Raw genomic sequence first — 19596 nt, 5'->3', positions numbered from 1 at the left:
GCCACTGCCGGCGGGGGAAGCAAGGACACCACGGGGACCCCCCACGGGGACACGGGGCGGGTGGCCGGGGTCGGCCTCATCCCGGGGGCCGTGCAAGCCGCCCCCCGCCGCCCCCGGGCCGCAGCCCCCCGACGGCCGCCCGGTGCTGTACCCGCCCGCCCCGGCCCGTCCCGTCCCGCCCCGTCCCTGCCGGCTGGCGGCGCTGTGTGCCCGCACAGGGCGCGGCGGGGCGGGCAGGGCAGGGCCGGGCCGGGCCGGGGCGGGCCCCGCGGGGGCGGGCGGGGGGTAGGTGCCGGGCCGGGCGGCCGCAGAGCCATCAGCGGCGGCGCCGGGGCCGGGACAGCAGCGGCAGCATGGCCCCGACGGGCCCGGACGGCGGCCGAGGTGAGGGGGGCGCGGGGGGTGCGAGGGGTCCGGGTCCGAGTCCGAGTCCGAGTTCGGGTCCGGGTCCGGGTCCGGGTCCGGCCGCCCCCTCGGGTCTGCCGCGGGCGGTGCGGAGCCCCGGGACAGCACAGCCGGGCGGGGGGAACGCGGCTGCCCCGACCCGTCCCGTCCCGTCCCGTCCCTTCCGAGGGCACGAACCGGCACAAGCGGCGCGGGCGGGGGCGAGGAGCGGGCCCCGGCCCCCTCCCAGCCCCTGCGGGCGGCAGCGGGGCTCCGGGGCTCCGGGGCACGTCCCGGGCACGTCGGCCCCGGACTCAGCCCCGCGGTGCCCCCTTGCAGGCAGCGCCATGGCCCCCGGGAAGAAGATCACGGCCAGGATCAAGAGGACGCTGCCGGTGCGGGGCCCGCAGGCGCCCACGCTGAGCGAGCTGATGCGCTGGTACTGCCTCAACACCAACACGCACGGCTGCCGCCGCATCGTCGTGTCCCGGGGCCGGCTGCGCAGGTTCATCTGGATCCTGCTCACGCTGAGCGCCGTGGGGCTCATCCTCTGGCAGTGCGCGGAGCTGCTCTTGAACTACTACAGCGCCTCGGTGTCCGTCACGGTCCAGTTCCAGAAGCTGCCCTTCCCTGCCGTCACCATCTGCAACATCAACCCCTACAAGTAAGGCTGTGCTGGCCGCCGGGCTGGAAGTGCCGGCTGCGGGCACTTTGGGCAGAACGGCCCTGCTGCTCCTCAGCCCCCCTTCCCTTCCCTTCCCTTCCCTTCCCTTCCCTTCCCTTCCCTTCCCTTCCCTTCCCTTCCCTTCCCTTCCCTTCCCTTCCCTTCCCTTCCCTTCCCTTCCCTTCCCTTCCCTTCCCTTCCCTTCCCTTCCATCAGCTCCATGCTCTTGCTCTCAGACACCTGTGGATCACAATCTCTCTCCGCTTACTGCCTGCCGAGCCGCAGCTCTTGGTTTAGCTTTCTGCTGGAGACGGCCCCTGGCGGGTCTGTGGCACTCTTCAAATTTCCTTCTCCCTATGACGGCCGTTCCAGGATTACAAACAGTGACATCTCCCGAAGAGGGGAGAGGGAGCAGCTGTCACTCCTCCGTTACCTTTATTTTCCTAGGGGATGTCTTGACTTTTGCTATCAATAATGTCTTTTTCCTGCCAAATTACACTTTATGCTGAGGTCTGTTCTGCTGCCAGCTATCCGCCCCAGTCCCTCCCTGCTGTCCAGCTCTCCGGCTGCCTCCTGGCACAGCTGCAGAAGTCACATTTCCACACACGCTGCCTCCTCGGGCATGCTGGCAAAACCTCCCAGGAGCTTGGGAATCGTCTCAGTCTGCTCTGCTTACAATGCTCCCTTCCCTGGTCCCTTCCCTGAGCCCTCTCGGCCTCTCCCCATGCCGATTTAAACAAATGGGGTCAGAAGCGATGGCCGCGGGTCTGTGACAAAGAACCCACTGAGCACTGAGACGCGCAGCGCAGCGGGCAGCGTGCTGCAGTCAGGTGGGGAGTGCAGTGAACGACACGATGTTCTCCTGTTTTCTCTAACACAGGTACAGTTCGATGAAAGACTACTTGTCAGAACTGGACAAAGAGACAAAAAAAGCACTGGAGACTTTCTATGGGTTCTCAGAGGGCAAGTCCAAGGTGCGCCGTTCGGCGGGTGACTGGAACGAGACAGAGAGCCACTTCTTCAATCAGATCCCTCTGCTGAAGTTCGAGGACTTCTCCAGGACGGCCACTGACCTCCGCAGCGGGAGGAAGAGGAAAATTGAGGGCAGTGTCTTTCACAAGGACTCCTCCATCGTGAACTCCGGGGATTCAAACGATATCATCGGCTTCCAGCTGGTGAGTGGCACCCTTCCTTGGGCAGCAACCTCCTGCTGGGGGCATTGAGGGGGTGTTTGGGGGGGGTATCCCACTGCTGGTTTTATTGCTCACTTAGTGGCACGATAGTGAATAAAGCTCTGCCCACCCCTCTGCCCGGTCTGCCTCCGCTGCTGCCTGCAGATCCATCTCCCGCTCTCTGGAGGAGAAACGCCTTCCTGAAGTCTGGCCAAAACAGACTTAGTGCCATCCGTGACCTTTCTTTTTGGCCTGAAGCATTTGACTGTATCGTTTAGCCCTGAATGAAAGGTTTTTGGTGCCCCTTTGTCCTCTTGCTGCCACTAGAACTTCAAATGTGATTATTACAGTGGGAAAGAAATGATACACACAGACTTTATAGGACACATCGTTTCTTTCCATCTGAAATGCTTTTTCTCCTTTGTAATTATCAGTGCGATGCAAACAACAGCAGTGAGTGTGCGCTTTATACATTCAGTTCTGGTGTTAATGCTATCCAAGAGTGGTACAAACTGCATTACATGAACATCATGGCTCAAATTCCCTTGGAGACTAAAGAAGAATTGAGTTATTCTGCTGACGACCTTCTATTGACATGTTTCTTTGATGGCCTATCTTGTGACAAAAGGTCAGTGCACAGAAAATACCTGCCAGCTTACCGGTTTATTTCCAAGTATGTCATACGTAGGAATTTAATATTTGGAGTTTGCTGAATTCCAGCAAGAACCAGCTCTATTTTTAAATGAAAGCAAACATTCATGTCTTAATGAACTTCAATTATGGTCTTTAATTTCATTTGTCTCAGTGTTCTGCTCTCCACATTTCAGATAAACTCATGTTTTTTGTCAGAATTGGGTCTACCTGCTTATGATTGCTGCAGTGCAATTCCTGTGTGTCTTGGTAGTGGGAGAGTCATCCCTTAATGCCGGGATAACAGCAGAGCTCCCAGGTGCAGCCCTTGGGATGAAGTTGCACTTGTACATGGCTTTAGCAATTTTCCCACTGCCACGTACAAAGTGAGCTGCATCGTAACTCTCACCTTAGCAGGTAGAGCTGAAGTTTTTCTGGAAGCATTTTGTTTGTGTCTGTAATCATAAAATATTTTATTGGAATTAGGAGAGATTTGCTTGACTGGGAGGGGAGGTTCTCAGGAAAAGACATGAACGTGCTTGAACTGCAAGGGTGTTTGCTCAGCCTCTCCTACATGGCCGTGGCTGTGACATCTTTTCTGAAAAATGAAGATTCATGTTCCTTTGGACACTTGACTGTTGAATGAGAAAGGACTCTGCCCACTCCACTGCCACCTTCCTGCTAGTTCAGAAATCTGCCCCCCCACTCTCTCAGCCCCGACTCCCGCACTAAAACCTCTGAAATCTCATTTCCTGGTGCTGTTAAAACATCATATTTCCATGTAGTTTCAAGATATTAAGGGAATAAAAGAAAAAGAAAAAAAAAAAAAGAAAAAAAATCGGGAAAATAAAGTGCTTGCACAAAAAAAAAAAAAAAGAAAAATCCAAATCCAGTCCTGCTATGTTACTGGCCAAAAAAAAAAAAAAAAAGTCCAAACCTGCTGAGTTTCTGCCAGAGGCAGTTAAAACTGCAGAGGGCAATGCAACAATATTTGGTTTCTTTCAGGCATTTCACCCGTTTCCATCATCCCCTGCACGGCAACTGCTATACTTTCAACAGTGGAGAAAATGGGACGATCCTGAGCACCTCCACCGGAGGCAGCGAGTACGGTAAGGAAACTTTGCTTGTGGAGGAACTATTAGATAACGAGCGGTTCAGTGAACTGGATCCTGCTGGAGAGTGATTGATGTGTTGGCTCTAGATGTGCAGTCTGATTGGGGAAGTGCCTGTTTGAACTAGTGCAAACTGTTGCCAGAGAATACAAAGATAATATCATTGCATCACTAATGTTTTCCATCTGAAATTACTGCTTCCCAGTTATATAACTTCTTAAAGTAAGTTTCAGCTGCCTTCTAAGGAGTCATCGTTTGTTTGTTGTACTTGGGGCTGCAGAGGGACACCACTTGCTCAAAGTGTCTCAGTCTAGCATGGCAGAGGCATCGCCTGACTGTTATAATTCCACTTAAGGCCAGGTAGCCTTGAGTAAATTCTGGTGCCCTCCCTGATGAGAAAAAATTGGCTCTGGCTTCTGGTTTAACACTGCTCCTACCCCGTCTCTGTTCTTCAGGATTGCAGGTTGTTCTGTACATCGACGAAGCAGACTACAACCCTTTCCTGGTGACATCAACAGGAGCCAAGATCATTGTCCATGACCAAGACGAGTATCCCTTTATTGAGGACATTGGCACAGAAATCGAAACTGCGGCGGCCACCTCCATAGGGATGCACTTTGTGAGTGACAGCAATCTTGTGTGCAGGTGCACGGCATCATTTCTATGAACCAGGTGTAAATGTGAGCCAGTGCAGTGTTTGAACACAGCCAGCTGGGAGGGCAGCTAATTCCTCATTTGTACAGCTGAAGTGCCCCTAGGAAAACCCTGTGAGAGCACTATTCTGAACAGTTTTCTTTTCTGAGGATGGAAAAATCTGTTCTTTAGAAACCAAGCAGCTACTGGGGACCTTGTTTGTTCTCCCTTTTCTCCAGCCCCTTGGCTTTACAGGATCTGTGCTGTTTTCACAGCAAAATCCACAGCCACAGAGATGGGCTATCAAATGCGTGGCCATCAAATGGCTATCAAATTTCCCCAATTAGTGTAGTGCAAACCAGGCGTTTGACCCAAGGGGCTTCTTTCTGTGGTGGAGAAGTGAAAGCAGTGCCATCAGGCAAGCCAGGCTTTCCTTTCATCTGGATGGGCTGTTAAGTGAGCGCTTTAGTTCTGCCTTTTCTTCACTGATGGCTGGTTCAAATGCACCAGGGATCCTGCTTATCTGGGTGTGCCAGATCTAGATAGTCCATGCATTAGAAAAGACATTAAATACAAGGCTGACTGCTTTAAAATGTGCAAATAGCTAACTATCTTCCAGCTGTCTGGAAAGCTGGGGCACCAACTGCTTGGTCTAACCAGCAGGGATAAATGCTGCCTAAAAAACAAATAGAAGGCATCAGAATGAGAATGGTGGGAAGGAGGCAGACGCTCACAAAGCTGTATTTCTTCTGTAACTCTTACACCATGCAGGAGAAAGCCACCGCAGAAGGAATATCAATATTTAATGCAAGAGTTCCTTGGCACAGTAGATTTGAACTGTTGCGTGTAGTATAAAAACAAGAGTGAATACATCCTGGTGGCTGTGTTTAAAAGATTTGGCATGAGGAAGTGTTCTGATTGCATCCTAATGTATCAGCTGAAACAGAAGCTCAACACAGTTTCTGGACCCAAAGCAAATGCCTGTATCTGGTGATCGCTGTACTGCCAGTGAAGCGAGACTGCAGAGAGCCTGCTGAGGGGGTTGTGGTTATCGGGACAGGGCTGCGCAGCTGAGGGGATGGATCAGTCCCTGTACCTGCATCCAAACACGGGAAGGACGCAGGGATGTGCTGCACACAACCACTCTGCTCTGTAGGCCTGAGCGGGCCGAGTGACGTTTTCCAAATGCAAATGTCAGCGTCTAGGTTCCCAATCACTCATGTACTTCTGCTGTATACCAGGACTTCCCACACACCCCCACCCCCAAAAAATATTCCAAGATGTTTGGAATGCAAACAAGGCATTGTTTGGTAGCAGTTTCAGTACTTCAGTTAAATATTTAGTTTGGAAATTATTTCAGTACCTAAATGAACAAGTTTGCTTTCATAGGGGCATAAGCTGTGACAAAAAATAATAATCTATAAAAAGCATTGATCATCTGCCAGGGAGTATGCTCTCCAAGGCAGGTATCCTGGCATCAGATTGTCTACAGAAGTTAAAAGAATAACTGCCAAAAGCTGGTTTCATTTGTTTTTTTCAGAAGTTGCCCACCTGTAATACTGAAATCCCATATTTCCATGTTTCCCCAAAGAGAGGTTTGAGCATATTTCTAAAAGAGCCAATGTGTCATACCTTTCATTGTCAAATTCATGATTGGAGACTTGGCGTTTCTGTAGTGCAGACAGAAAGGTGATGCTTGCTGTCAGGCCTGATCTCAGTAACCTGTTGCTCCACAGTCAGTACCTTACAGCTGGGCAGGCATTTATCAGCCTTTGAAGGACCGGCCGCTAATGTAAACTCTGTACAAAGATGAGTGAACAGATTCTTAAATAAGTGACATTTCTTGTCTCATTTGGGCCACCTTCTTTGCTATAAGTAGATAATTATATCAAAAAGATAGCGAGTTTGGGGCTGAGGGAGGTACAGCTGCAGGAGGCAGACAGCCTGAGGCAGGTCTCGTGAATCTGAGGGCTCCCAGCTCCACGTGCAGGCACAGCACTTGGCATTTCACAGCTCCTCTCTCGGCATAGATTGCAGAACAGGAAAAGCTGTTAGCATTCAGAGTGGAAGGGTCAAAGCAGTTTGTGGAAACAGTCCTGAAGGAGATACAAACATTTGGAGTGATTTTGGAGAGGTGCTGTTGAGCACTAGTGGAGCCCACACTGCTGTTTTACCCACAGAGCAGGAGCAGCCAGCACAGCAGCAGCTCGGGGCAGCGCAGCTCTCCCCAGGTGCTTTCTCTGCAGGATAAGTGGTACATGGTCACTAAGACTCTGCAGTGAGAAAAATTACACTGATGAAAGACTCTGCTATGGAAGATCCTCACTGTTACAATTATACCTCAGTATTCCTGCAGAGGTGGCATACGGAGGCACTAGATGAAGCTAGAACAGCACTTTGGGAAATGAACTGCACAAACCAGAAAACCTTCATTTTGACAAATCATTTGAGGTGGCAGAAGGTAAACGTGCTGTTCAAACCACCCCATCACTGAAAGTTTTACAACCACAAATGAGCTGCCAGGAGATTCTTTGGTTTCTCTGATGTTCCCAAACCAAAATTTGCTCTTTTCTGGTTCTCAGACTCGGTCCCGCAAGCTGAGCAAGCCCTACAGTGACTGTACAGAGACTGGTGCTGACATACCAGTAGAAAATCTCTATAACAAGAGCTACTCCCTCCAGGTAAATCACCGTTGCATTTGTTTTTATCAATTGCTTGAAAACTACCTTCATGAAAAGCTCTACAATATTCTGTAGTTCAGGATCTGAGATTGTTAACAGCCCAGGCATAGGGTCACTGCTTTTAATCACTGATGCAAGATACCACAGCACTTTTTAGAATCCGAGTTTTATTCCTAAGTGGTTGATGTTTGAAGTTCCCTTAGGCACCCTGTTAGATAAAGAAGGAACATTAGCTCATTAGGCAATTTTCAAGCAATGTGAGACTGGAAAATATTGGCCAAGTAAATGTTGCAGCTTAGTAACCCTTGAAGCCAGAAATTGTGACCTTTAGGACTCCAAGAATAACAGATACCATCTAATCAGTGTCCAGATAGCAGGATGTTTGTTTACAGAGTAAGTTTCCACTAATTTTCCTTGGTTTCTGTAATTGGGTCCTCTTGGAGAGTGTCAGTTGTTCTGATACTCTCCACTTGAAGAATCACAATTACATTATTAGCTGCTGGTTTCTGCAAATCCTTTTCCTCGGCTGGATTTTTATTTTATGGGTATTAAACCCGAAGTCTGCTGTGATGTATTGCCCAGCAGGATCACACAGACATTATCTGAGGCTTTAATAACAGTACTTCAAGAAAACTCAGGGCTCAGGAAGGCTGGGATTGGGAACAAAAAGATGACTAGGAATTGTGAAAGAAAAGCTCAGTTCCTGCTTGCTCCAACTGATTCAGCATTTTAGTAGAAAATACTGACTACTGCCCTTTTAATCCTTACAATTTCCAATCTCCAGACATGAACCAACACAAAACAGTCAGAGCTGTGAACATTTTCAGTAGCAAGTCACTTCCCCCACCTTGTTGAATCGTGGACCAGGTGGCATTGCAGACCAAAAGCCTCTGTGGAGGTTTTGATGGAAAAAGCAACAGAGCTGTGAGGAAAGGGGGAGCATGCACACAGTCCTCCCCGTCATAAAGGATTATATTCCTATTCCTTGCACTATCACCTAAACGCTCCGCAGCACTTTCTGCCCATCTTTGCGTTCATTGGGGTTCCCATTTTGTTGCTGCTGCCATGAGCAGGGGAGGTTTTGGGGAGCCAGGGGCAAGTGCTGCACAAGCACGGGGCAGAAGGCAGCAGCCTGCATTTCTGAGTCACCAGGTCTTGGTTTCTCTCCCCAGATTTGCCTGCACTCCTGCTTCCAGAAGGCCATGGTGGAGTCCTGTGGCTGTGCCCAGTACACGCAGCCGTTACCCGCCGGGGCAGAGTACTGCAACTACAAGAAGAACCCCAACTGGAGTGAGTGCTGGGACACCCCCACCCCATGCCAGACACAAAGCCCTCAGCACAGCACGGCCCTGCCTGTGCCTGGTACCCACACAGTGGGTGGGAAGGGGGATCTGTAGCCCACACAGCGCTCACACCGCAGAGCACGGGAGCTGCCTCTCGTTTGGATTGTGTCTGACAGTTTTCCTTATTGCTTGTCACTCACACACACCACAGGAGTGCCGAGTGGAGGACTTGACTGTGTGAGGCAATCATGCATGCTTATAGCAAGTGACAACTACTACTCAGTATTTTGCAATATTTGTAGGGGAAATCTTGCTATTCCCATCATAGAGGCGATGGCCCCAGGGGCCACCTACACCCCCTTCGCCTCACTCCAGCATAGGCAGCAAAAGGTCACTGCTTTTCTCTCCAGCTTCTCAAACAGCTCCTGTGTTCCCTTCTTGCAGTGTACTGCTACTACAGACTACACGAGAAGTTCGTGAAGGAGCAGCTGGGCTGCCAGCAAATCTGCAAAGACGCCTGCAGGTAAGCCCTGCCCCAGGGCAGCGGTAGGGCTGCGCGGGGGTGTTGGGCTCACAGCTAACAACCTGCCCTTCCCCGCAGCTTCAAGGAGTGGGCGCTCACCACCAGCATCGCCCAGTGGCCGTCCATCGTGTCAGAGGTCAGTTCCCAGTTCTGCTTAGCCATGACTGCAGAAGTCATGGAAACAAACCCCAAAGTTAAATGTAGCGGCAGAGGGGCCAGGGGATACATGTTAGACATGACACTAAGTTTGGGTTGTGTCCTCCTGGGGACAGCTGGCCTGTCACACATTTGGTCTGGGAGCCCAAGCTGGTCCCAGGAGCTGCGGAGCGTGAGCTCCCTTTCCAGGGTATTTCTATACAAGCACACACAGCTATAGTATTATTTTCTATAATTTTTCCAGGATTGGATGCTTCGAGTTCTCTCTTGGGACAAAGGGCAAAAAATCAACAAGTTGAACAAGTAAGTTTCCATTTATATGTTTCTAGCTTGCACCTCAAGCTCAGATACAATCTTAGCAGCCCTAATGATGGCAATTGGGGAAAAAGCTCCCTTAGAGCGGCCCAGCCCTACTGGTCCAACTGGTTATTTGCATAGTTTTTCAGTATGTTTCATGTTATTGTTTTACTAAACCCTCAGCCACCTTCTGTTTCTCCTCTTAGGACGGACCTCGCAAACCTCATGGTGTTTTACAAAGACCTGAATGAGAGATTCATTTCGGAGAATCCCACGAACACGGTGAGCACACACCAGGAAGACAGCTTGTCCTCCTGCCAGGCCGGAGGCTTTCATCTGGCCACGGGAGGGTCCCGTCCAGGCAGAGGCAGGAAACCCGGTGCAGCCTGGGGCGCCCAGTCCTGCTCTTTCACAGCCCTTCTGCCCGGCACCTTTTCAAGACACCCGAATCCCATGGGCTACCCCGAACACGTGCAGAGCTCACCAGCCTCCCACCACAGCAGAGTGGGCAGGAGGGGACCACATAGGCAGCAGGGGAAGGGCTCACGGCACTCTGTGCCAAACCCTGGGCACAGCATCCCTGCGGGCACGCACCCACAGGAGCTGCTGACCTCATGCTCTCTTCTCTTCCAGATCGTCATTCTTCTCTCCAACTTCGGTGGCCAGCTGGGCCTTTGGATGAGCTGCTCGGTCGTCTGCGTCATTGAGATCGTCGAGGTCTTCTTCATCGACTCGCTTTCCATCGTAATGCGGCGCCAGTGGCAAAAGGCAAAGAAGTGGTGGAACGACCGGAAAAGGGAAGGGTCGGGGAAGCATCAGGTCGGCGATGTGGAGCGGCAGGGCCATGACAACCCCGTCTGCATCGATGAGGACCTGCCCACCTTCAACACCGCCCTCCGCCTGCCGCTGCCCCAGGAGAGCCACCTGCCCAGGACTCCCCCCCCAAACTACAGCACTTTGCGGCTAGAGACCGCCTTCACGGAGCAGCTGCCCGACACACTGGAGGCTGGGCAACACTGACACTTATTTATCCACTCATCCAGGTGCCAAAGTCAGAGGTGGGTGCTGGACCCACGTGCCTGGGGTGAAAGGCACGCACCCAAGCGAGCACTGAAGGGCTCTTGGGTCAGACCCTTATTCAAGGATTGAACTTGCAGTCTAAGATTCTCTGAGCAAAGCTCAGACGCAAAAGCCAAGGGCTCAGAAACATTAGGAACTTCAAACAACATCAATTCCCAAGGTAATTATTGCAGGAGATGGCTGGAGCAGGATGTAGCGCTGAGCTGGGATGTCTTGCCAAACAGAGGCGTGTGTTTGCAACCAGCTACCTGCACCCCATTATTTGTGGGCAGGAATTACTCCACAGCAGAAGATTGATGCCACATTGACTATCAACACTAATTGCTCTCTGCTGTGTGGCTTGACTTGTGGGAAAAACCCGGGGCTTTCAGGAATGCAGCATGACATTTTCAGGAAGGGTAAGGACAGAGGCTTGGGAAGAAAAGAAAATGGATACAAGGAAAGCTCTCAAGCTGAGTTTTGATTAGGAGCCTGATTCCAAAAGTGGTTTGAAGAGCTTGTTATTCTGGAGTGAAGAGTTAGTATAGTCACCGATGTGCTTGTAAAGCAAGTTATTCACAGCTTGAGTTGGAGAACCTAAGTCATCCCAAAATAGTCATCGGAAAGGGCACGAAGCCTAATTCAGCTTAGAGTAATGAACCACGTACTCTGCAAGCTTGTTTCATTTAATGCTGCTTGAGCTGCCTTTAAACGTAGCCTTGGAGTAGCTCGTTAAGCTCAGCCACTGATTACTTCCCAGCAGCCTCAAAGGGAGCCGGCTTCTCTTCCTGCCCAACCCCAGGCAAGGACTTTTTCTTCCTGCAGCTGCCGGTTCAGTGCCCCAACGCTGCCCGCGGTGGTGCTGCCCAGGGAGGGGACACAGCAGGGCTGCTGCTGCCCAGGCTCCGCGCATCGCCCCAACAGGAGGGGGGCACAGGGTGCCTCTGCCCCTCTGCTGTGTCCCCAGCCCCACACCCTGCCTCCCGTACACCAGACCCTCCCTGCACTGCCACCGTGCTGGGCAGAGCCAGCGCCAGGCTTTGTCTGCGCTGTTTGTTCAAGGCTGCTGCCCCTGCCCGTCCTGCAGGCAAGACCTCCTCAACAGAGGTCCCCGCCTTACCTCCGCAAGCAGGAGCACCTGGCAGCCAGGCGACAGCAACGCTGGCTTTGTCTGAGCACGACGCAGAGCTGTGGCTTTCCTTCCCGAGCCTGTAGCTGTCTTGCAGCAGGCTCACGCCCTGCAGCTTGTTGCCCAAACACTGGCAGAGCTGGCTCAGGGCCCCGCAGGGGCCATCCAGGGATACCCAGCAGCAACAGCATCCTTCCCACTGCCCCAGATCCTGCACCTCGCCCTGCCTACTGCAGCCTCTCCATAGCCGACCAGAGCACACTGTGTAGATGTTGAGCAGCAGATCCTGCACTGGGTTGGCTGCTTGGGGATTTCATAGTGAACATACACATGCGCGTGTGTCAATGTGCAAAGTCCCTCTCCTGCTTTCTCTCTCTAGATGAATTTATTTTATATAGGAAAGTGAGAATCCAGAAAGGTTCTTTAATGTGCAATAAAATATATTTTAATCGGATTATTTAAATAGCTGATAAACTGAAAAAATAAAGATATATTTTTGAGTAAGTGCTTGTTCCTATTTTTTCACCTCACCTATTAAAGCAGCAATGTGCGAGCACCAAGAGATGCCAGCACTTTCCCATGCCTGCCCCAGGGCTGCTGTGCAGCAAACTCCCCAGAAGTACGTGGCCTAAAAGAGAGTCGTGTTTCTCTAAATCTAAGTGCTCCCTTGGCAGCACAACCTGAGGAAAGGCCAGGCCGAAGTGCCTGGTGCCACCTGTGGTTTCAGTACTCGTCTGCAGCCCACAAGGCAGAGAGGAGCTGTGGGTTTGACCCGCAGGCACACGCATCGTGCCTGGTGCTTCCCTTCAGACAAGCTGTTGGGCAGCCCTGGGAGGCCATCAGGGAGAAGAGAATGGATTTCACCCTACCCCAAAGCCCCTTCTCTAACAGGTGAGAATGAGGCACTCAGAGCAGCCAGCGGCTTGCCCCAGCCACCCTTACAGCTCGCTGGGTCCCCCCAGCAGTAGTGCTCCTTACCCCCACACTGGCTGTTTGGGATAGCAGGGAACAGACAGGGGGAAAGCTGGGACAGCCTGCAGGGACCAAACACACACCATGTCTGTAACGCGAGGGGAAACGGCACTGAGCTGCTGCAACTACAGCAGCAAGGAAGGCAGAGCAGGTCTAAGCCAGACAGCATCTTACAGAAAGCCTCCTTCCAGGCTGATTCTCCTTTATGTGGGAGCCAGTTTGGCTCGGGAGCACCTGAGACAACTTCTTATATATGCAAAGTGCTCCTAGAAGCAGCGTTAACTTAGTTCTTACAGGCTGTCACCTCATGAAGATTGAAAGTTGAGAAAAAGCAAAAACAACACAAAGTCTACCTGAGAAAAGTTTTAGAGCAGGACACACCACAGTTCTTTTGTTTCCTCATCAGAACGTGCACGCACAGCAGGCAGCAGCTCCCTGCCCAGCGCACACCAACACAGCAGCAACGAGCAGGGGAGGTGACAGCACAGCTCTGCCCAGAGCCCACTCACACAGAGACTCCTGCCCCCAGACCACCCAAACCACCACCCCCAGCTGAGCCCCCGAGCTCAATTAAATCAGCTGGCACTGATGAAGCAATCTGCTGCCCCAAGGAACCCCCCTGCACCTGCTGCCCCTTGCACCACCCTGCGCCATCCTGCTGGCATCTTGGGACCTGGGGATGGGACAGGGCAGCAGGGGCTGCAGCCATGGGGCACAATGTGTCGTACATGTCCCAGTCAGGAGCAAGGGCATCATCACTTGGTGTTGAGGCATTTATCAAGGATGGCCAGGACCTGTTCTCAGGCTGCTGGCACTACGCAGCCAAAAGAGCCCAGCCCTGCCTGACTCCCAGTGAAGGCCCCAGTGAAGGCCGCAGCCCAGCCCAGCAGGGAGCCACCACGTCCCGCTCCATAGCTGGGGGGTCCCTGCAGCCCACCTCCCTCCGTGGGGCCGGCCCAGCACCTGTGACCCTGCGGGACACAGCAGGGCCATGGCCATATGTCTGCTCCCTCAGCACCTGCATGCAATGGCCACGGCCGTGCCCCCGCCACACCACGGCTGCTGCCCCCACGGGTGGGCCACGAGGCGCGGCTGGGGGGACGCGGCCTGGGGCAGGAGCCGTGCCCTTGGTGCGGCTCCACAGGCACCCTTCACATCGCTGGCAGTCAGGCATCACGTGCTGCTTCCACGTGCTGCCACGAACCGGTTCCCACATCTTTCTCACATCTACTTGGGAATTCATAAGAAAAAATATATAAATAAAGCCCTGCAGTGCCGTGAAGTACTTGTTATAGCAGAACCCAACAGATGGCACTTCCACCAGTGACACCTCTAGAAAGTTTTTTAAGCAAAAGCCTTCTAAAACAGGGTGGCACCAATCCTACAAGAAATCAGGTGTAGGAAGGGGGTGAACGGCACACCTGGTAACTACAGTACTCGTGGGGGAAAACACCCGGCCAGGAGCAAAGCTGCTGAGGGGTCACCTCCCCCCTGACCCTGCCGTGAGCCCCGGGGGCAGCTGGAGGCTGAGCTGCCCCCAGGGGCTGCAGAACCAGAGGTTGTCTGCGGATGACTTCAGCACTTGCTCCTCGAGGCAGGAGCAGCGCTCTGTCCTTCATAGGAAGAGCCCTCAGGGGGCAGGCAGCCTTCGCAGCAGCTCCAGAAATGGATTACTTCATCATGAATTAAATATTGAACTTTATTGAACTCCTGAGTCATCTGAAACACCAGAAAGGTCTGTGGAATGACAGGAGAATTGGGTCTGACACCTGCTGAACATCATAAATTCAAAGCTATTGAGCAGCTTGGCTCGAACTCCATGGGAACAGCGTGCAGTGAGGTTGGCGGCTCAATCTCCCCGCACGAGGGGACCTGGGGGTGCCTGGCCAGTGTGGGATGGGCATGGAGGGTGCCAGCCCCACGCAGCCCCACACACCCCTGCCGGGGGAGGACGAGGGTCCTGGCTCCCCAAGCCCACGGCCTCAGAGCTGTGAGGCAGCGGGGAGCCGCCGGCAGCAGGCCAACAGGCGACCACGTCCCCACACCCCGGCACGGCGGGCGGCAGGGCGCAGGCCCGGCAAGGTGCAGGCCCGGTGAGGTGCGGGCCCCGGTGAGGCGCCCCAACAGGCCCACAGCCAGCCAGGAGCAGCCGTGAGTCACTGGGAACAGCTCCGCAGGCCCGGACCGGCTGCTCCTGGGGAGCTGCAGCAGGCGAGGAGGCTCCCCGAGGCTCCCCAAGGCTCCCTGAGCTCCTGCACTGCGGGGAGCAGCGCTCGTGTGGTAGAGGGGAAAGCTGTGGGCAGGAGAGGAGCTGCCGGAGTGGGAGGAGGAGGCCGAGGAGGCAAGCGGTGCTGTGCGGAGCTCTGCTGGGCCAGGAGTGCACGGCAACTGTCCCGGTGAGCTCATGCCACTCACGGCCAGACCAGGCACTGCTGGGTGCCACCTGCTGCAGCCAGCTCGGGGGTCCCAATGTCCCCACCACGCCAGGGGACCTCTGCCCAAAGCTGCTCCCAACGGGAGCACCGACAGGGTTAAGGTTGCCCGTGCCTCCCCTGCCATGCGGTGACCTTTCAGTGGTCCACAAACAGGTTTGGAAGCTGAATGCCTCATTAATGTCAATGGGGCTGGGCTGGGGAAAGGCATCTCCAGCACATGCCTATGGAAAACCCTTTCAGGCTCCAGCCTCCACTGGTGCCTTGGGATAAAGAGGAGTCCTGGGGAGGCTGGGACACGTTGCAGGAGCCGTGGTGTGTGCGACTTTACCCCTTCATTGCAGAGAGCAGAGAGCCAGCCCCGTGACTGCCAGTGCTGGGGCCGTCCTCCGGGCACCTGCAAAGGGGCTGGCGGGGCTCTGAGATTGTGCTCCAGGGAGCACCGGGCAGGCCACGGGCTCTGAGCACGCAGAGCCGCTGTTCTGCTGCGGGGGCTGTGGTGCCCCTGTGCCCAGCGGGGCCGCGCCAGCAGCCACTGGGCCCACAAGGCAGGGCCCAGGCTTCACAACCCCACAGCCGCAGGGCAAACTTCTGGCTCCCGCCCCTCGGCTCTCACAGCCAAGCTGCCACTGCAGGAAAATGCCCTTCTCTTGCATTTCTAGCACAAAGAACTGGGCTTTCAAGAGTACTTTTCCTTCGTGCCCTGAAGCCAGGTTGCAATCAAAGCCCCTGGCTGTAAGAAAATCAGTTCTGCCTCACCAGCCCCAACAGCAGCTGCCACTACTTCCCAGGAAGCCTGCATTGAAGCAAGAGATGCTTTAGACACACAGAAATGACTCCCCTCTGCTTGTGGACATGGTCTGGGGCTCCCTGGCCTCAGCTGCATGCAGGCTTAAACTGCTTGGATGCTGCGAGAGGCCAGGGCATGCAACACGGAGACGTGGGGCAAGCAGGTGCTGAGCTGTATGAGGTCATTGCTGCAGCACCAAGGTGTCAGTGCCCGTTGCAGCAGACACCACAATGAATGCAATGGGGGCTGCAGGCAATGCCCCGTGACTCCCAGCCCTGCCGAACACCAGCTTTCTCCATCAGCCAGACGTGTTCGGGGCAGGAGTGCTTTCAGGTTGAGCTCCAGCATCCCAGCGATGAGCTGGAGCATCCCAAGCAAGCAGCCCCAAGCGGTGACAGCGTGTGAGCGGTGCCAGGCAGGTGTGAGTAAGACGTTACGCAGCGACTGCAGCAGCTGCCTCCGGAGTGAGACGCTCTGAGGGCAGCTCTGGCACTAATCCTGACGCCGGCATCTCCCCGCGAACAGGACGGACCGGGCAGGCGTGCGGGCACGGACGTGTCCTCCCTCCTCCGCCAGCCTCACCAGGCAAAGCTGCTGCCAGCACCAAGGCAGAGAGCGCTGATCACTGACAGGCACTGGGGAAGAGTGAGAGTTTGTCAGAGTGTAACTGGTGCCTGGGGGGGGGGCGGAGCGACACCCCAGCCCCACGAGCTGGGCTTCACCCACGTGCAGAGGCAGCCCCGGAGTGGAGATTGTAGGCATGTTGGTAAGGACCCATTAAAGCGCAAGACTTGGAGAGGTTTGTGAGGAAATGCAGAATTTCTGAAGAGCTGCCTAGCAATTAGGACAGGCAGCAGCCTGCCCCGTTTAAGGGCCACCTCATTATCAGGGTTGTGTCCCTTTCCCTGGCGTGGGGAGCTCCATGAACTGCTGTGTGTTAGCAAAGCAAGCCTCCAGCCCGTCAGTTCTCATGGCTCCCTTGGTTTCTGGCTATAAAAGCATCTCATCTCCCTTTTTATGTCTTACTGCTTTTTTAGTTCAGTGAGTACAAAGAAAACACAAAAGAGACCACAGCAACATGGGACCTAATTTTACGGGCGCTTTTCCTCCACACTTCTAAGTGAAATCACCAGGCAGGCACTCGGCACAGTGAGAAACCAGACCCACAGGATTTAAGAGAGAACACAAAGTCATGAATGAAAAAAAGAGGGAGAAAGAGAAATTCAGGATGAATCAGGAGTTTCTCTCTCCTGCCGGTACCTGCTGTGGCACAGCTCCCTAATTCCCTTTCCCATGCAGAACACGTCCTTCACACAGCAGTAAGATCTGCATTTTTTCAGTATGTGCATTACTCATCCTGACCATGAAAAGTGCAACTAAATGGTGCCAGAGTAGATAACAGCCACCACACACTGCTTGGAACCATAAAGGGCACGGCCTCGTTAACCCACTCTCCCCACGGCAGCCCACAGCTGAGCCCCCAGAAAGCTCCTTGGTGAAGACCAGGGACTCTGGCTAACAGAGCGCTGAGCACAGAGGCAGGGCAGCGCGCCTGGGCGCACCAGGCCCATGCTAATGCAGCACCCAGCTGGGCTGGGGACATGGGACACGGGACATGGGACACGGGACGTGGGACACAGGGCACGTCCATGCCCCCTGCCATGGCAGAGCAGGGCTGGCTGTCCCGCCTGGCACTCAGGGCACCCGCGGTGCGGGCGCGTGGGCGGCGTGGGCACGGTTTGCTGTCCGGCACCGTGCCGTGCGCGGCGCACCGCGGAATGCAGCGCGGCGAGTTCCTCGCAGCAGGCCGCAGTGCAGGCTGTCATGCTGCTAATGCGGCGCTTCCCCTGCCTCACGCTGAGATCACGCTTTGGGCTCCGGGGCTGACCTGGGAGTCGCTCCTGCTCCCTGGCCCGGTTGCAACACAGCCCGATCTATAAACACAAAAACACATCCAGCTCCAGGACCACAGACAATATGTTCCTGGTGTTTTTTTCTCTCCTGTATCACCACCCGTGCTTTGGCACATTCTTGTCAGATTCCCATACCCACTCTGGCTCTCAACATCCCTCCTGAAGCAACCAGGGGGCTCAGGTCCCTCAGCAGGGCTGACTCCCCAGTGGTTTTGGGGCGCTGCCCTACACTGCCCAGGACCCCGCTCCCACTCTGCCAAGGCTGCTGCAGGCAGCGCTTCCAAAGCAGCGGCAGTGCTGGGCGCAGAAGGACGCAGCTCACGAGCGAGGCCCCTGCCAGAGTTGGCTGACGCAGAGCTGAGGAGGCGCGAGGCTGTGTCACTGCTGGCCTTCCTTCCTCCTGCTCACCCGAAATCAGAACTCCAGGATTTCCAAACAGCTGAATGAGACTGGCCCTATGCAGCACGATGATACGTGATCATTTCTCTGGCTCTTTCTACTCTTTTTTTGTCTCAGATATGCTTCTAGAGATGGAAAAGCATATGCATTTCATGCATTTATATGTTTATATATGTATTTATTCACTTGAAATTAAAAACGCTGCGTTTCCCGAAGAAGATGCGATTGTCGTGAAGCATGGCTAAATCTAGTTGCTAGTCAGAGTCACCATGAATCACGGTGTTTTCATAATGCTATATTGCTACAGTTCCTCCTCTGTTACATTTTAAGACCTTCTCACTCAAGTTTACATAATCAATCCTGAAAGGTACAACATGTTCCTTGAGATAAACACGACTAGTAATCATCCCTTAGTCTTGTTCTTGTTATAAAAGTTCATTGGTCACAGAATATTTTACATTTCTCCCCCAGAGCATGGGAAAGAGCCCATAAAGCAGCAGCCGGGGACCTCTGCAGAGCTTCCTCCTCTGCACCAGCTCCGCCGATGCTTTATCAGCTGCGCCCCAGCAGCGCTGCGCTCCCAGGACCCAGCACGCCGAAGGCACCCTGGGCTATTGCCTACCCCATGAAGCTGGAGCAAAGGCAGGGTGGTCATTTTTCCCACTAAACTTTATGGCAGAAAAAGCAAATTAATGCAATTATTTCCCCGTCACGTCACTGAACACAGAGTGTATCTGGGAGTAACTTCACCTGTGGCAAATCCCTGCCTGAGCACCGAGCCCTTGTGCTGTGCATCCTGCTAGTTTTAAGGCCACAGAGGTGTGCAGCCATGGGGTTAAATCATCAGTCATTAATAGATGGGCTAAAGTAAGTTGGGCCTGAAATAGGTTTTGTCCTCTCTTTCCTGTTCTGAACCAAACAGGGCAGTTGGAGCTCCCTGAATTGGAGGGAGTGCATGGAGCCCATACTCCGGCAGTGCATGTCCCTGCAGGAACCCCACCACCCCACTACCCTGCCGCCCATTGCCCCACCACCCCACCACCCCATCACCCCCCCGCTCCCAGCCCCTCGGCGCCAGGCAGCGGCCGCCAGCGCAGCGCAGTGGCTGTGGGAACGACCCGTGGGGACAGCTTCCCTCCTGCCTCCCGCTGTAAAACACACCGGTCTTCACTTTACTGCCTGATCTTTGTAACGCAAACAGAGATTAGTTAAAAGGTTTTATACGTGGTGATTACCCGTGTAACTCGGCTGGTTAGATGTTCAGTATCCTTTGACTGTGACTTCACCGGTTAAAACTAAATTACTCAGTATATTATTTTGTTTAGTAATGGCGTGTTTCTGATAAACCAAGCAATTAAAGTGCTGAA

At 53.9% G+C, this 19596-nt stretch overlaps 1 protein-coding gene across 1 annotated transcript; it reads left to right on the top strand.

Moving 5' to 3' along the window:
- The first annotated feature begins 226 nt into the window (after positions 1-226).
- SCNN1G (sodium channel epithelial 1 subunit gamma) lies at positions 227-12227 on the top strand. The gene is made up of 13 exons (XM_027468909.3): positions 227-384; positions 724-1048; positions 1929-2223; positions 2655-2848; positions 3856-3959; positions 4418-4581; positions 7178-7276; positions 8449-8566; positions 9004-9082; positions 9161-9218; positions 9483-9541; positions 9742-9817; positions 10169-12227. The coding sequence occupies exons 1-13, from the start codon at positions 354-356 to the stop codon at positions 10553-10555; spliced, it is 1989 nt and encodes a 662-aa protein (XP_027324710.2). The 5' UTR covers positions 227-353; the 3' UTR covers positions 10556-12227.
- The last annotated feature ends 7369 nt before the right edge of the window (positions 12228-19596 follow it).

The sequence above is a fragment of the Anas platyrhynchos genome, chromosome 15, assembly GCF_047663525.1.
Source record: "Anas platyrhynchos isolate ZD024472 breed Pekin duck chromosome 15, IASCAAS_PekinDuck_T2T, whole genome shotgun sequence".
NCBI lineage: Eukaryota > Metazoa > Chordata > Aves > Anseriformes > Anatidae > Anas > Anas platyrhynchos.
Note: the sequence above shows the minus strand (reverse complement) of the source record. Positions and strands in the feature narration are given on the sequence as shown.

Excerpts from the sequence above, each read along its gene's own strand:
- SCNN1G (XM_027468909.3), top strand. The coding sequence starts at position 354 with ATGGCCCCGACGGGCCCGGACGGCGGCCGAG. Across the intron at positions 1,049-1,928 it reads TGCAACATCAACCCCTACAA|GTACAGTTCGATGAAAGACT; the intron begins GTAAGGCTGTGC and ends TCTCTAACACAG. Across the intron at positions 2,224-2,654 it reads ATATCATCGGCTTCCAGCTG|TGCGATGCAAACAACAGCAG; the intron begins GTGAGTGGCACC and ends TGTAATTATCAG.